The sequence below is a fragment of the Alligator sinensis genome, unplaced genomic scaffold (assembly GCF_000455745.1).
Source record: "Alligator sinensis unplaced genomic scaffold, ASM45574v1 scaffold1177_1, whole genome shotgun sequence".
Taxonomy (NCBI): domain Eukaryota; kingdom Metazoa; phylum Chordata; order Crocodylia; family Alligatoridae; genus Alligator; species Alligator sinensis.
Genome location: NW_005842120.1, coordinates 1,249,937 through 1,267,051, shown reverse-complemented (window position 1 = coordinate 1,267,051; position 17,115 = coordinate 1,249,937). Strand labels below are relative to the sequence as shown.

Sequence of the window (17,115 nt, the reverse complement as noted above, 5' to 3'; positions counted from 1 at the left end):
ACAAGAGTTTGTAGATATCAGGCTACTGATTTTTATTTCTTTAGGAAAAAGGAAAACGTATATAATCTACTCCAGTAGAAATTTTAGCCCCTTCAACATGTTACATGTATGCCATGATTAGCATGTTAATTGCTGTATAAATGGCAAGGGTGCTACATGTGCACTAGGGCTGTGCGAAGCTTCGGTTGCTGACTTGATTCAGAGGAGATGTGGCCCGATTTGGTGTCCGAATCTCCAAATCTGAATCGAATTGAGAGACCAATTAAAAGGTCTGAATGGATTCGAAGCTTCCAAATCGATTTGGAAAAGATTCAGAGATTTGGGCAGTCCCTGCTCGCCGCCACAGGGAGCTGGACCTGGATCCGTGCTGGTAAGTTGTTGGGCTGGGGAAGGGGGGGGTGATGGGGGAGGGGGAAGGGAGCCATGGGAGGACCAGGCCCCATTCTCTGTCTACTCCCTCAGCCCCCCTGAGCACCCCCTGAACCCTGCCCATGCTCCCAGCCCCGTCAATGGCTGCCTTGCCTGGCCCCAGAGTCCTGGCACTTAAAAAAAAAAAAAAGCCCACACTCAACAGCTGCTGCAGTGGCTGTTGGGACCTCTGGGTGTTTGTGGCAGAGCCCCCCACACAGCACGGGGCAGTGGGGGGCAGCGGAGATTATCCCCCACCCTTGAAGGAGCTGGTAAATGTGTGTGGGGGGGGTTGTTTGTTTTTTTTTTAAAGTGCCAGGATGCTGGCGCCGGGCAGGACATCCATTGATGGGGCTGGGAGAACAGGCAGGGGACGAGGCCTGTTCAATTTGGTTATTCGGCCAATTTGGCAGCAGCTGAATCTTCGAATCAGATTCAGCCAAATCGATTCGGGACAGTGATTTGAATCACTAAATTGAATCACTGTCTCCTGAATCAGCTGAATCCGAATCTGAAGTGAGTAACAGCCGCTTCGCCTAATGTGCGTCTGATTTAAGGCACTATAAAATGACAAACAAGCCATAAACATGTTCCACATGTAATGCACAACATTTTGATGCCTGGTTTGTGTGGCATCTTAAATTTAACTTGTGGCCAGGGCTGCACAGGGGTCCAGAACTGATTTGGACCAAGATCACTAAAAGGATAGAAATGACACACCATTTTCCCAAAATAATACAAAAAACCTGCATTACATATATTTTTAAAATTGTAAGACACTTCAGGCTTTTCAATTCAGTTTGTTGACTATTCTAGCTCCATTTATGTAAGGAGTTACTTGCCTTTTTATTTTTAAGAGATTGTTAATTATATTAGCTTATATGGTGAGGATTTTTGTGGGTGACACTAACTGCATAGCTGGGACAGATTTAGACAATCTTTCAAATGCAACCATGCAGTTATTCCAGTAAAAGCTGATACCCACAAAATCCTTGCCTCTTGCATATTTTCTGAACCATCATGGCTATGACACTACTCCAACACTACCAGTTACATGGTGGCTTGTGATGGGAAGTATAATATCACAAGATCAGTACATGCATTTTCACTTTATTCTGTCATGATTTGAAATGTAATCCCATTGTGCCACTCAACAGCATATTCAGTTATTCAACCCTAAAGTTTTCAGTTCAGTGATTAATTTCTCTGACCAACAAAGCTATAGTAGCAATAAACTTCTCTTGTACCTGATGCAACTTTTCTTGTACTACTGGAATCTGTGTGAGCAGTTCTGTCCACTGACTATCAATCTGAGAAAGCCCTGCACGTAGAGCTGCTGTATCCACTTTCTTCAGCCGAAGGAGCTGGTTCCCAGCACTTAACACAGAAGATTTCTGGGATGATTTGGCATCAACCTCTTTCGAAAATTCCTGTAAAGAATTCCAAGGAGGTAACTAATCTGAACCAACTAAAACTGTAAATATATTCATCTACTTAAAGGGAAACAAAGGGAAACTCAGAGTCTTGTAATGACTTACCAGAAAAGCATTCAGGTGGTCTCGGACCATTTCCAGTTCTTGAGGAACTGTCACTGACTGTTGGGTCCAGAATGCCAGCCGATCCATTGCTGACTGCAACCAGTGAATCAGCTCAACAGATTCATTCTGGTACCTGTAAGCATTTTAAGGACAAAAAACATGGTCATGGACAAAAAACATGGTCATGGCCATCTCTTAGCTCTAACATGGCTCCATTTCTCCAGAAATAAGGTGAAGAGACTATAAGCCTAATTTTACATAGAATACTCTCTTCTCTTAAAATCCAGGCAAATGCCATACTCTCTTGAAAGTTGTTAGGACAGATCTGAGTCCAAGGGGGAATTTTATTTACCCATTATGCCCTAAAATTAGAGCCATTAAAACATACTCCTTAAAAAAAAAACTTACACAAAAATCTTTGTATCCTGCTTCACTCCCAAAAAAGTAGCAGAGGAACTTAATTTGTTTAGCTCCAGCAAGGAGAGATCTGCTACCCAGGACGGATGTCTAGTGGATTTGTGTCGATTAGCAATATTATTAGCTTTTCTCATATGGCAAGTTACATTTGGCAAGTTACATTTGACAAGCTCTCCCTGACCTCAGAGCAGATGGTACCAAATGTCCTAGTTTAGGAGCTCAACCATTTACAGGATGAGGCCCTACAGTCCCATATACCAAACATTTAATTAACTGTCATTAGATATAGAGACTGAATGCTTGAATGCACTGAGATCTTTTGTACTCAGATCTAGCAACATAGTTAAATGCTCATTTGGAATGCAAGATGTTCTTGTGGGACAACAAATATCCTCAATTTGTATCAGACAGGTATTAAATAAACATTCTCAGGTATACAAGTTCTTAGACAAAGAAGAGAATAAGGTGGCCTGTGTATTGTGGTAGAGGTACATATATTTTGTTTGAGAAAAATCAAGCTTTTTATGTCAATCATGGGATTTAATTTTTTTATTGTATAAATGAACTCCAAGAGACCTTAGAAACATAATTCCTCTTGCTTTTTTTTTTGACAGAAATCTTATTCTCTTTGTGTCATTAGCACTAACCTTGTCCAGTGTTTCAATATAGTCTCCAATCTGTGCAGTTCCTTGGTCACTTTGCTGGTGTTATTTAACCAGTGCTCTCCTAATTGGTTCAGCTGACCTTCTAGATCTGAACAGCTGATTGAAAAAAGGAGTCTTTTCCCATCATCTAACACCTGATAAAGTTTGGGCTGATATTCAGTCAGGCTAGACTTCAGACGCTGTAATGATAAGAGGACAAGAAAGGTTAGAATACTAGAAACCTACAGAACTAATCTTTCTTCAATACTCAGTTTTTCTTTTGTTGTACTGCATAGCATATAAAAAAAATATCACATTGCCCCTCTCCCCCAGACATTCCTTTCTTTAAATTGAATTTTGTTATTCCTCAGTCCAGGTCTTTTGTTGAAAATGACATCCTTTATGGCCTTTATGATGCTTACGTGCTGGCAATTCTAGAGGACCTGCTGGAGCAGACAATACTACAGAAAGGCAGAAGGGCTGTACTCAGAGATCAATGTTATACAGTTTCAAATGCTCTGACGTCTTTGGGAGTGAAAGGTGACTGGTGTATTGTACAACAGATCACCAATGTCATCTGTAATAACTCTCTAGGGCTGCTGGGTCACATAACCTTCTTCTCTCCTCTTAACAGCCTGCCTTTTGGCTGTACGTAAGAGCAAAACAGAGGAGCAAACAACATGTCCAAGTCCCAGAAGCCAATTATTCTCTTGCAAAAGACGGTGAGGAAGAAGGCGACAGCTCTTCAGTGGATATACCCTGACCATGGTGGTCCCAGGTTCTCCATTCACTTATAGGGATGATGTTCAGTACATAGCAAGAGAGAATGGTAGGTGGGAAGAAAATGGTGCATATGGGGGGTACAAACAGAGGTATGAAAGAGATTAATATACCTAGGATTACCCTGCTGATACCATACAGATTAAGTGCAAGTTTGCATGAATTCATGAAATAAATATGCATGCATTTTTGTCTTAAGTTCACACAGTAACTATACATGACATGGAGTGAGTGCCATCAATAAATAAGGACATTTCCATTGCTGTTCCTATTTTCTCTTCCATACTGAAAATCCTAAGGAAGCCTATAAAAGTATTTACTCCTGAATAATTCTGAGACAGGCATAGGGTCTTTATAGCAAACTTAATATCTTAACAGATAAAAAAAAAAAAAAAAAAAAAAAAAAAAAAAAAAAAATCAGAGAATGCAGTCGATAAAAGAGAGAGAAAAGATTTTATAAGAATTATGCCTGTAAGAGCCCTTGGGGAATTTGAATTTGGTAAACCTAAATTATAAGGAAAAAAAGGGAAACTGAACATGACAGAAAAAAACAATGCCAGGACTAACATGACCAATATGAGTCTGGCATGATGAAAAAAGAGAAAAAAAAATCAGTAGTCCTCTGCTTTTAAACAGATCTGCAGGGAAGCAAATTTCAGTGAATAGAGAAACATTGTAAACACAGCAGTCTTGGACTGGGAGGGAATGGAAAAAAACTGGAGACTGAACAGCTTATTGACAGAGATGGTGCGGATTTTTTTGGCTGATGTTTTCCTATTGATGTGTTGAAAATGAAACTGGTATGTAGGAAAGGAAAGTTTATGGAACTGGTATGTAGGAAAGTTTATACAAATTTCTTGACTCAAAAATAAAAAGCTTACAAAAGGTTTTGAAAAATTTATAGCAGGACTATTTTGGTAAGTTTTGGTTTTCGGGCTCAAAACAAATGTTCACTGAAATTTAAAATGGAAGTAAAAACTTTAAAAGAATAAAATGGTCAAAAATAAAAACCAAAAAAGAATACTGAGATGAAACACTGAATGTGATCTAAGTACATTTTATTTTTGGTTTGTCAGTGTTTGAAAATTTTCATGATTTTAGTTTATTTCAGGATGCGAATTATATTATTGCTATTATATTAACTACTGTTGTTACTTATAATGCCTTGAACCTTTCCTAAATGGAAAAAAAGTTCCAACCCAGTTGTCTTCATTAACTACAACTGGACTATTATAAGAATCCAGTGAATATGCATGGAGGTAGAGTGAGCAATCCGGAGATGTGGGCAAGGAGGCAAGATTATCAGACACTGACTGTATGCAACTACAGAGAAGGATCATCTGGGTCACAGGCAAAGTATTGCAAAGCTAGGGCACTGCAATAGGTCAGGGGAAGAGAACGTGGGCAAGAAAGACTCTTAACTTGAATGGAAGGAGAAAAGAAATTATTTGAGGATGGAGGTCTTTTTTGCCTGATTGGTAGAACATTTCAATGGAACCCCACACATGCATCTGTTTGCAGTTTAATTATTCACACTGAGGGGATGGTTTTACAGACAGACATCTTCCCTAACATTCATTTCAGAGGCAGTCTACACACATGGCAGTGTTCTACAAGTTAAGAGGTCAAACACTAAAACAACATACCTAGATAGCATGGAGAAAGATACTTTGAGCAAATAACTTGGAGGGAAAGATGAGAAGACGCAAATCTACTGTTGTGGAATAACATCAAGGCAATTTTAAAATTTTCAGATTACAAAGAAGTATTTAGCATCTGAACAGAAAGTCTGAAAAGAATTAATGAATAATTTCCACTACATTTAAGCCATGAACACATTCAGAAACCCTGATTTAGGACATGCATTTCACCTTCATTAGGTAAGTCTGCCAATTAGAAGATAATCAGATAAAATTGTATTAGGAAGATGTAAATCAAGACAGATATAAGCCAGGATAAGACCTTTAAAATGAGACAAACAGGATTTAAAAGAAATCTCAGACATGAATGACTAGTTCTTACTATTGTTGTGATAATTCATTATAAATATAGAAGACGTGTAAATGTTGACAGTGGGAGGGCACAAGTCCACACTGCTGCCACCACCCCTGCTGCTGCCGAGTGCTGGATCTGACTGGGCTGCAGCCCAATACTCTGTGCCCTGCTATCAGCGCAGAAATCATGCCGCTGCCACCCCTGCTGCTGCAGTCTTGCACCCCATTGCTGGCACAGAAATCTGGAAGGGGCACATGCCCCCTGTACCCACCCCCCATGAGCTGCCTATGATTATAAATCTCTCAAGATGCAGTAATTCACCCCTGAAAATCCCATCCTGCCACAAACCTGATAAAGTGTGATCCGGTCTATGAGCCTTTCCTCTGTCTCTTCCACCAAACCAACAGTAGGGATGTTACTTTCAACAGCTTCTAGCTGTCTAGCAAGGTCCTGATAGTCCTCATCCAGGTGTGTCCAGGTCTGCAAGTGTAATGTACATGTTTCTGATGAATACTCGCTTTACATGTCTCTGCTTTAATACTTGCTTCCAGGATTTTACTCCCAACTAAATTTTAAAAATATGGACTTACATTCTTTATGCACATTGTTCCAGTAATACTGACAGTAAAAAGATGACAAGGCAAATATATACACATAATATAAATGTTATTTCTGTCATAGGCAGTTGGGAGTCAATTTTTAGTCGTGTCACCCAAAACACAGGACTTGGCTTATGCTTGGAAGACAAGATGAGCATTCTGAGACAAAGTTCACCTGACCCTTGGAAATGCTATACGGTTAACAAGCTGGCTTGAAAACCTGAAGCTCTCATTGCCCCACAGTATGCAGTCACCAGAAGTTTCACACAGCTCTTCATTCTCACATATTGGAATATGGCAAGAGAATGATATCTACAATGCTACACTGTTTCTGGGAGTACAGGACACTGATCATGTTTCCATATTCTCTAATAGCTGATCACGTCAGCACTACAGAGGAAGGACACTCACCTCCAGTATGTATTCCAGCTCCACACCACACTTATGAGCCTGCTTTAGCACAGATGAGGCTTGTGCCATCAGTTCGGTGTGTGACTGAGTTTCCCTCTGAAGGGCAAAACTGCTTATCTTTCTAAAGAGGGTTTCTGTGAGGATCATGTGAGATTCTAGTCCCTGGAAATACTCCTGAAAGGATTCCATAAAACAAAAATCAAAATGAAATGAATTAGTTTTCTCAATTTGTCATAAAAAATTATCAAACTCAAAAATGTTCTTTTACAATGTAATGTGACTGCACAAATATCTGGCACAGTTAGCACAAAAAATCCCCTCCCTGATATTAAAGATTCTCTCTCTCTTTCTCCAATGCATAAATTCTGCTCTAACTCTATGCATCATAACTGGTATGAATGGAGTATATGCCAGAGACGCATGTAATACTTGCATAGACCTTATTTTTGGCAGAAAAAGCAAGCACATTTTCTTGTGTTTTGTAAAAATTCCAAATCAAAACCTCCATATTTTAAAAAAGTTCAGCATTATGTAGTATTTAAATGAATCCACATTTATTTTTGACAGTTTGCAGAGTATTGCTGATAACAATATTAACTAATTCAATAGGCAGTTTTCAGGACTGTATGATAAGCTAAGTAAAATAAAGGTCTCCAATGGTACATTCCACAAAGACTTGCAGTGGCTCCTTGTCCTTTGTACACAGTTGGAATAAATTAAGACAAGGAAGAAAAGGTATCATCATACATGGAATTCAACTATAACAACAGTTTGGAAAAAAAAAAATCCAGGCTGGAAAGAATGACACACACACACTATTTTATTGCAATAAGTTTGAATTGATCCTAAACTAGTTTTAAAATCACTATTGGAAACCCTGAAGGAAAGTCCATAAGTTTGCTGAGTGCTCAAATAGGTTTGTATCTAACATTGAAACACATGGCTTGTATGCATATTTTACCTTGTGCTTGTGAAGTAGCATTTGAACTTCCTCCTTGGAAGCAACTATCATTTTCTGGTCACCTGCCATCTTTTCCTGGCCAGTTTCTATCAGGTCAGTCAGGTCCTGCAAAGCTTGTTCGTATTGGCCCTTGAGGGCTAGATTCTGATTCAGTCCACTGCGTCTGGATCCAATGATTACCATTAGCTCATCGTAAGTGTCCTTGGGGAACAGAAGTAGCAACGGTGATATTAATTTCGTGCATACTTTCAACTTGTAAGCTGTCATGCTGCAAACATTCTCAGCTTATTTCAATAGTATGCTACTCCATTAATTCTTTGCAGTGGAAACCTAGAGAGGGACCAAATGGATACTGCAGAGGTACCAAGTTCCCTTACAAGAAACAGTAATTTGGTGTTTAAAGATGGAAAATTAGGGGTATTTATACATGTGCTGTGGGACGTGGCGCTGGGAGCTTTAATTAGCAAGCCACACTAATTAAAAGTGCCCGCATATCACGTGCAGTGTCACTACGCATCTCTGTGCTGAAAAAACAATGCTGGGGCACTTTGAATTAAAGCTCATCCAACGTGTTTTATTTCAAAGCACATCACCACCATTTTTTCAGCACAGAAATGCACGGTGATGCTGATACATGTGATGTGGAAGGGTGCCAGAGTGTCAATTTCCATGTTCCAGCAGGCTTGATTAATTGAGTCTGCTCTGATGCACTGGATTTCCAGCACATTGGAGCAGGCTCTGTGCGTGTGTACAGGAGCCCTAGGTGACAACTGCAGCATTTGGCTAGGGACAGATATTATACATAAAACAGTTTAAGTGAGTAGAAACTGGTTCAACCCTGTAACAAAACAGACGTTAAGTACACATAAACTGATTTGAAAATGTCTGAAACCAGTTTGAGATAAACCTGGTTGAATGTAATATCAGACTTAACTGATTTGGCTCAAACCAGTTTACACAATGTCTGTTCCAGGCCACTTGTTGGTTTAAGATAAACTAGAGTCCCCCAGCAACCCGGCACACTCTCTGGGCTGGGTGGGACTCTGCTCCACAGCAGGGCTGGCTCCTCCCCTCTGCTCCCTGGCTGCAGCTCTGGCAGAGACCTGCAGGCACAGTAGCATCTGCCTGGTTTCCTCCTGCTTTCCCCCTCCCCTTCCCACTCCCTGCTAAGCAGGGATCCTCCATCCCCTCTGCCTTACTCAGACACCTCAACATTAGCTAGAAGACCACATACTGGCTATGGTCTGTGCTCTGGCACACAGCAGTGTTGGTTTAGGGTTTTTTGGAGCCTATCAAAGCTGAGCTGGTCATGTCTCTCTGTTTCTTCTTTGTTTAAGAAGAGTTTGAACTAATGAGAGAGGATGTTTGTTTTCTGATGGGGTGATAAATGCTAATACTAGAGCTGATAAACGCTCTTTTATCAAGGAGCGGGGGGGGGGGGGGGGGGGGGAGGGGGGCAGTTTCACGCCTCCCTAATCCTGCCAGGGCCTGGCCACATCCCCCTCAGCTCAGTACTGTACAGGGGAATGGAGGGTTGCTCTAGTGCCCCCCACCCCGCCCCCCAGCTTCTAGCCTGAGAGCCACTGCAGGCATGTGCCTGAATATCTGGGATGACTGTGCAGTTACAAAAGTGATTCAGTGAAGGCAGGTAAGACCAACCTGCAAAGATTGAATCAATTCAGGCTCAGGCTTTTTGAATGCATGTCCCTAGCCTTTATGTTTAAGAAAACAAGCCTCCTTATTAACTTCCCTGAAAAGCAGAGCAGCTGGAAGAAGATAATATTGTGCAACACTTTTCTGCTCTGACAAGTCTCCTTCAGGGCAGCAGCAATGTCAGGTCCGTAGAATTGCCTTTTCATTAATCTTCTCCCTCACCAAATAGAACTAGTACAAGAGCAATATACTACTACTGCTCCCAGTCTCTTGGAAATGTAGTTGATATGGCCTGAACTATGGCTAGTTTCTTCTTTCCTGGGCCCACAAAATACAGAGCAAAGGCCTTGTTACATAGTAATTATGGGTGGAGCTCTTAACCCCTGGATTGTTCACACCTTAACACCTGAAAGTGGCTTCAAGCACTCATTATGTGGCTCAAAATTAACACTGCTCCAGGGCAGGATTATCTTTTGATCAACACAACTCAGCTTCTGTTCCATTAACCTGTGGCCACTCCTTTACAGATGTGCCACTCAAATTGAGGGTGCAACTGCTTGAAACTCCAAGCTAGCACTAAAATGATCAACACTTGTGTGGCTTATGGTATAAGATATAACAAGGCCCTTACAGACCTCAAGGCCTGAGCAGAATACAAGGAACCTAAAGCTGCCTTTGCTGCCTCTGACCTAAGCACAGGAACTAGAAATGAAGCTCATGCAACTTAAGTTTTGGTGCACAAGATAGGCAAATACCCATACCAAACCACAGAAAACGACCAAATTATTTATTTCAGTGGTGGGTGTAAGGCGAGGTACGGAGAGAAAAGGAAGTGGATAGAGCTTCCAGTATATATATTTCACCACATATTCTCTTATTATCAAATAATGGAAAAAGTTAATTTGAAGATCTGGTCAGTTTCCCTGATACTCTCCATTACTTTATGGACCTCAGGTCAAATGCCCTATTTTTCTTCACCCAAGCAGGGTTCTGTGTGTGCCCTGCTTTCTCATCACATTGGTTTTAAAGCAGGTTACAGAACATCACTCTAACACACAGGTGGGTAAAATATGGCCCATGGGCCAGATCCAGCCTGCCAACTTATTGCATGCAGGCTGTGGTTGCCCCTGTGGCACTCTGCATGGGGCCAAGCCCTGCCTGCTCCCACCCAGGGCAGCCCATACTGTGCTCCCACCTGCACCTGCCCCACACCTGGTGATGGCCTTGGTCAGTGCGTATAGCGGGGTTCCTGGTGAGGCTGCCTTCCACACACTTGGCTGCTCGCACATGATTGCTCATTACACTCCTGCTCAGGACAGCCAGGGCTGTTGGTGGGTGTGGAGAGGTTGAGGACACAGGCTGGCCTGAGCAGGAGTGGGTGGTGCTCAGCCCCATGCAGAGCTCCATGGGGGCAGCCATGGTCTGTATGGGAGGTGGCAGACCACACCTATAATGTACTGGCCAGGTAAGCTCTGCTGCAAGCACCTCTTGCCCCCGTCCCTCCCTCCACTCACCCCTAATTGGTTCCTGGGACCTAGTATGTGGTCAGCACCACCCCCCCACCCCACATGCATACCCAAGCCCCACACCCATCCCACCCCCTTCACACACCCCAAACACACCCATCTCCCCACACTCCCCCCCACAAAATATATAAGAGTAAGACTTTATTTTGAGCTGTTATGGAATCACCTCTATGTAAATTACTCAAAAAACAAAAATCAAGACAAAAATTATTTTTTGAAATAAAATTAAAATATGTTACAGTAGATGTTTGATTTTCAGTATGATTTGTTTTTATCTATAATTTGTTAAAATATCTCCTGAAAAAATTGGTGTGTGCAACCCTCAACAGCTCAGCAAAACTCATTAAGTGCTCATCACTGAAATAATTTCCCAACCCTGCTGTAACTATATCTTGCCATACAAGATGAGTATAAGTAATTGTTTATTTTATTTTATGAAAAAAATTATCTGTTGATCTAATAAATCTCCAGGTCCCCTTTGAATTTCACCTGCTGCTGTTGCTTGAGATTTTCTGTGCTCTCATTGTAACTAATATTTAGTTATATACATTCCCCCTGAATTGTTCCCAAGGACTCTTACAAAACTATTCATACTTGACTTTTAGACCTTCTCCTCTGTGTAGCCAGCACACAGAGGCCTACAATTGTTTAGCATGTGCTGCCTAAGAACACATAATTCAAAGAACTATGAACAGAGCCCTGCAGGTTGCAGGGGCTTCCCACGAGGTTTAAATTGATACAAGTGTATGCACAAAAGGAAGGAAATAGGTATTTGTTTTTGAAATTATTAAAAATAGATGGAACTTATCAAAGTTCTGGAGAGGAGTGAGGATATAAAACAGCAAATGTTTATACACATGCTACATTTTGTTCACATGAATAGCCAGTGGAAATGCCCAGGAGACTAAAGTTAAACATATAGGATACTTAGAGATCTTAAAAAAAACCCAACCCAAACCATTCTTCCTGGAAGAAGCAGTGCTTTAGTTTCACCCAGCTCCACAGTCTGTATAGGTCTGGTGCTTCAATGGGCTTTATTGAACTTTTACCTAAAACTGATTCAATCAGCTATTAGATAAAAGCACCAAAAAAGCCCCACTAGAGTGTCTGATCTATACAGATGTTGGGTGAGCTGGTCCAAATAATGCTCTGCCTCTTCTGGGCATGTGCTGAGCTTGGCGCAGGAGCGCACCAAGTTTAAAGTGCCAGGGGTGGGGGGGGCTAATGTCCATAAACAGCCATAAATGCTCATAGAATCAAGCCTAGAAATGCTACCTAACTACCTGATTTAGTGTCAAATAGAAGTATAAGTATGCAATATGAAATCTTATTTACTCATCAAAGTGCTTTGCAATATATATTTTTGTAAACTGCCCTGTTTACAATCAAGATAAGAGCAGTTTGTAAATATCCTGAAAATCATAAGGCAGTTATCATGCAACTTGTTTTGGAAGAGAAATCATACCTGGAGCTTAGATAGCTCTAGCATGGAAGGCTGATCAATCTGCAGTTTGTCCCCACGCTTCTTTAGTTCGCCGATTCTAGCATCTAACTCCTTTAGACTATCTTCTGCTTGTAGGATGGCCTGCATAAGGGAACCAAGATGTTTCACAAGGAGATCACATAACTAGACAGTCTTGTAGTTGCTCTGTACAATTACCATTTACTTAGACTCTTTTTGGTTTCAAATACTGATCTATCCCCAGAATTTTATTTAATAGTGAATTTTGTGTTCACAATAGTTGTGTGAAACCCCTGGACGCTGAATTACCTGAAGAGATACAGGAAAGAGAGAACAGACAGTAGTTCAAGATTTTTTTAAAATTGTAGATCTGCTGTAAATACATTTTTATATTACTGGAAATAAAGCCACATTAAATGTTATATTTCCATTGTTTAAAGCAAATCTGATCATCAGGTTTTCTACTGCCAACTAATGATGCAAGTACCCAAGAAGCATTAATTGTTTTAGCACTTTCTTAAAATTAACCTTGTAACTTATGGGACAGAAGTTCCATAAATTGGTTTGACCCAAATCAGTTAAATCTGGTAGTACAAGCAACCAGGTTTATCTTAAACCATTTTGAAACTGTTTTATGTGCATGGAACTTATGTTCTGTTACAGGTTTAAACCAGTTTCTGACCTTTTAAACCAGTTTATGTGAAACTTCTGTCCCTAGTCATGGAGGCAGCCTATAGCATAGCTAGGAGCCTTATGTAACTCTCCTAAGATGAGGACTAGTATCTCAACCATTTTAAAGGTTCCTATTGCAAATCCTTTATGCAACTTTTTATATCCAAGTAAACCCACTGACTTCCAGTAACACAAAGTACTTGTAGCTCTAAAAACAAATCCTGCAGCTGGTACAGAATGACTGTTGGTTTTGATGGGGGTGGGTTGCCAGGAGTACATTCTTCTAGTGCTCCAGAATCTGCAGTGGCATCCAATAACTTTGTGTGTGCAGTTCAGGTTGCCAGCTTTGACCAAATAGCCTGGGGCCCTACATAAATATGGGATGGACTTTTGTCTTATGTTCCATCGTGATCTGTAAACTCAGCCAACAGCAAGCTCTTAAAAATACCATCTACACACCAAATTCATTTGGTGAAATCACATGGGAGGTCATTCTTGGTAGTAGCTCCTCAGCTCTGGAACTCCCTCCTTCCTGTAGTCCATAAAACCTCAAACCCAGCTATTGTACAGAAGTGTTGTAAGAATTTTTTATCTGAACAGGCTCAAAAAAATAATAATTGAAAGCTGCAATCTCTATACATGCTCATTTGGGTAGATGGAAACTGTATGTTGAGCAATAATACTAGACAGTGGCTTATAGATTTGAAAGTTGATATCTGATGCCATACAAAAGAAGAAGATCTGAGCGGGCCTTCAGCAGATAGGATTAAGTTTTAGAGTGTAGGCTGGGGAGCATGTTCTATTGCATATGTTTTTAATTTACTATTTTTCTCTGTCTTTATAATGTATCTGTTTTTATTGGAAGCTGTCCTGAGTCTCTTTTAGGGAGGGTAGTATATACATCTAATAAATAATAAAATAAACTCTAATGTTTCTATGACTGGGGTCCACCACTATACTTTCCCAATGTAGGCTTTGAACATGAATCTGCCTCTTTCTTCCATAACCTCTACACCTTCTTCTTATCACACAAAATCTAGAAAACAGATCTGACTGCAAGCTGCATTTGACAAAGTCTTTAGTTTCAAAACTAACAGCAGGAAAACACACATACACAATACAATCTACATTGGCCAACATTTTCTAAGTTGACATAAATTATTCAGCATATATATCAATTGGAGGGAAAACAAAATGTTTATACCCTGACCTCCTCCTCATCTCTAACCAGTAAAATAATGTCACTTATTTGTTTACCAACCCCAGCAAGACAAATGGTACTGAAAAGATTTAAGTAAGGGACTTGTCTTTCTATTTGTCTATACAGATACTACCATATTTTTGGGTGTTGCTTGTGTATGTAACCAGGGTAGCTGGGGTGATGGAGAGAGCAAGAGAGAGAGACAGACTATATGTCCTCCTCCTATGAGGGTTTTTTTTAAATTTGTGGAAGTGGAAAGCACATTCTTGGAAATGCACATATTTCCTTTTCACATACAACATACAGAATACAACCAACCTCCCACACAGACATGGATTGCCCTCTAGAGACAACTTCAACCTTAAGTAGAAAATTCCTCTGTATTCACTATATTCACTCCAATCTCATTGTTCAGTAATATATGTTTGGTAATACCTGCATTTGTTCCGTCTCAGGTCTCTCAACTGCCTCCGCTAGTTTCTGCAGGACTATATACTTGTTATCAGCCAGCGACGTAAACAGGAGCTTCAGATCATTCTATAAGAAACAAAGTTTGTGAAGTTTCAAGAGATAAAGAGATAAATTAGTCAGTCATAATACAGAGTAAATAAATAATAGAACTTCCCCAAACAAGTGGAAAATATATCTTGACACAACAATGGAATAATTTTTCAAAGAGCAACATGTTTTTGCTATATATTAAAAATTGGCATTATGAAGATAAACGCATGCATCTACTGTATACTGGATTAGATATATAAAGCAGGGGTCAGCAATATTTTGAACAGTCCCAAAACTACTTGCAACCTTGACTTGTAAGATATTGGTGTGCCATAGGAGAACAGTGGGGGAGCTGCAAGGGATCTGAAACTCATTGTGGCAGCGCAGCCCTGGCTTCTTCCATACATATGAAGCAAAATGCTTTTGCGTGCCATGCTCTGGCATGTGCGCCAGGGGTTGCCTGCCCCGATATAAAGTATTTTCCATCAGGTGAAACTGACTGTTACCAAATCATACTGTTCTCACGTACACGCTGATCTGCCCCCAGACTTTTTTTTAATAGTTAAATTTGTGTTCACAAGAGTTGATTGAACACCCTACCCTGGAAACTGAATTATCTGAAGAAATACAGAAGAGAAAGCTAGGACAGATTAAAGAGATTTTTTTTTTAATTTTAGGGTAACATTTATATTGTGTACTTCAACCCTTCTGACAGAACACATGCTATACTATTTTTGTAACAGATTTAAATTTTGTTGGTTCTTTCTTTAAATACTTGAATGCAGCAGTCAAAAGCTTTTATTCACTGGAATGCTAATGAAATGTGAAATGCACTAGGGGGATGGGAGTTCACTGCAGCATACAGAAGTACTTACATATTCATCTTCTTCCAATGACACAAGGTTTAATTTTGACTAAGATTTTCAAGTGTGATTAAAAAGGGTGCCTTTAATGGGGGCTGATTTTCAGAGCATAGGAGGTCCAGCTCTCTCAGTTATCCTCCTTACAAGACATCATGAACTGGACACCAAAAATTTGAGGTACTAAACATTCCCAGTCATATCTGAAAACTGTATCCTTCAAATTTCCACTTGATATGAAAAAACCCCCTCTCTCTATACTATTTCCTAACAGTTCTTTTTAAACTTATGATAGGAATATGGGAATGGAAGAGGACTCAACCATCAAATCCTTCTCCCTGCATTAGCGAGGAATTATTTACCCAGGGAATTTCCAAAGTCACCACTTCAAGCATTCACATGCAACTATGAGGCAAATACCCTAAACACCAATATCACCCAATACCATGTCATAGTTAAAAGCAGGAGAGATGAGGCACTGCTAGTGTTCTAACCCTGTGACAACATGGAAGTTGTTGGTTAATATAGGCTAAGAAGATCCTAGGTAAAGGATCATGCCTCAGAGTATAGAGGATGGCAACCCACCCCACCCTGCCTTGCCACACCAACAGACTTTTTGTCCATCAGCACAATGATTGAACAGCAAAACCATCTAGCCAGGAAACCCTGGATTATCCAAATACTTGCAGAAGCATCAGTATAGTTCAATAATAAGCTCCCAAATTTTGTTGAGGACAGTATGTGATGTGGGGAGGGGTTAGAGAATTCCTTGAGCATATGCACCCTACCTGAAAGGTCAGTATTTGCTGGAGTCTTTCTTTCATCTGAAGGCACCTCTGGTTTACTACAGAGTCTAGCAAAGTCAGTCGCCCAAGCAAACAGTCCAATGTATCTTCTATAATATCTCTGTTATCATGATTCTCAGGAAATGTTTGAGAAAATAAATTCTTGTTCTTATCCATTTGTTCTGACATCTCTCTGATATCTTTGGCAAGAGACTGGAGTTTGCAGAAATTAACAGAAATTTTTTTGGGATTAGACAGTTAAAAAAAATGCAATACAGCATATCTGTCTAAAACCATTGTCCGTTTTGCAATGGAGTGTTTTGGTTATATACAAATAATGCCTTCACCCATGAATTAAAGTTAAGCAATGCAACTGTAAAAGGATAGTGGCAGACCCCAGGGTTATAGAGTTGTCTCACCATAAGGCAGTACAAAACTCAATTATATTAGTAAGTTAAAAAAATGCTTACTTCCTGGTTATAAAGGTAGGTTTCTGTCTCTTCTGGTAGCAGGGCTGTAGCAGCAAAGAGGTGTTCTTCCACACCATCTAACCAAGCAGAAGTGGCTGAGACACCATCATACAACTTTTGTTCCAAGTTCAGGCTCTTCTCTGCCTCTCCAGCCTGAGTGAATGGAGTGGAAGGGAAAGTCACACAGTTTCACATTGGTCCCCCACAAAAGAGCCAATTATATCTCACTAAT

The 17,115-nt window shown here is 40.4% G+C and overlaps 1 protein-coding gene across 1 annotated transcript in view; it reads right to left on the bottom strand.

Moving 5' to 3' along the window:
• The window catches only part of SYNE1 (spectrin repeat containing nuclear envelope protein 1), a 522,133-nt gene that overhangs the window by 94,713 nt on the left and 410,305 nt on the right, over positions 1-17,115 (bottom strand). Inside the window, 10 exon segments of the mRNA XM_025205597.1 lie at positions 1,656-1,838; positions 1,947-2,079; positions 3,011-3,207; positions 6,131-6,262; positions 6,793-6,966; positions 7,754-7,954; positions 12,398-12,517; positions 14,703-14,804; positions 16,417-16,626; positions 16,884-17,036. Coding sequence (XP_025061382.1) covers positions 1,656-1,838; positions 1,947-2,079; positions 3,011-3,207; positions 6,131-6,262; positions 6,793-6,966; positions 7,754-7,954; positions 12,398-12,517; positions 14,703-14,804; positions 16,417-16,626; positions 16,884-17,036 — 1,605 coding nt within the window.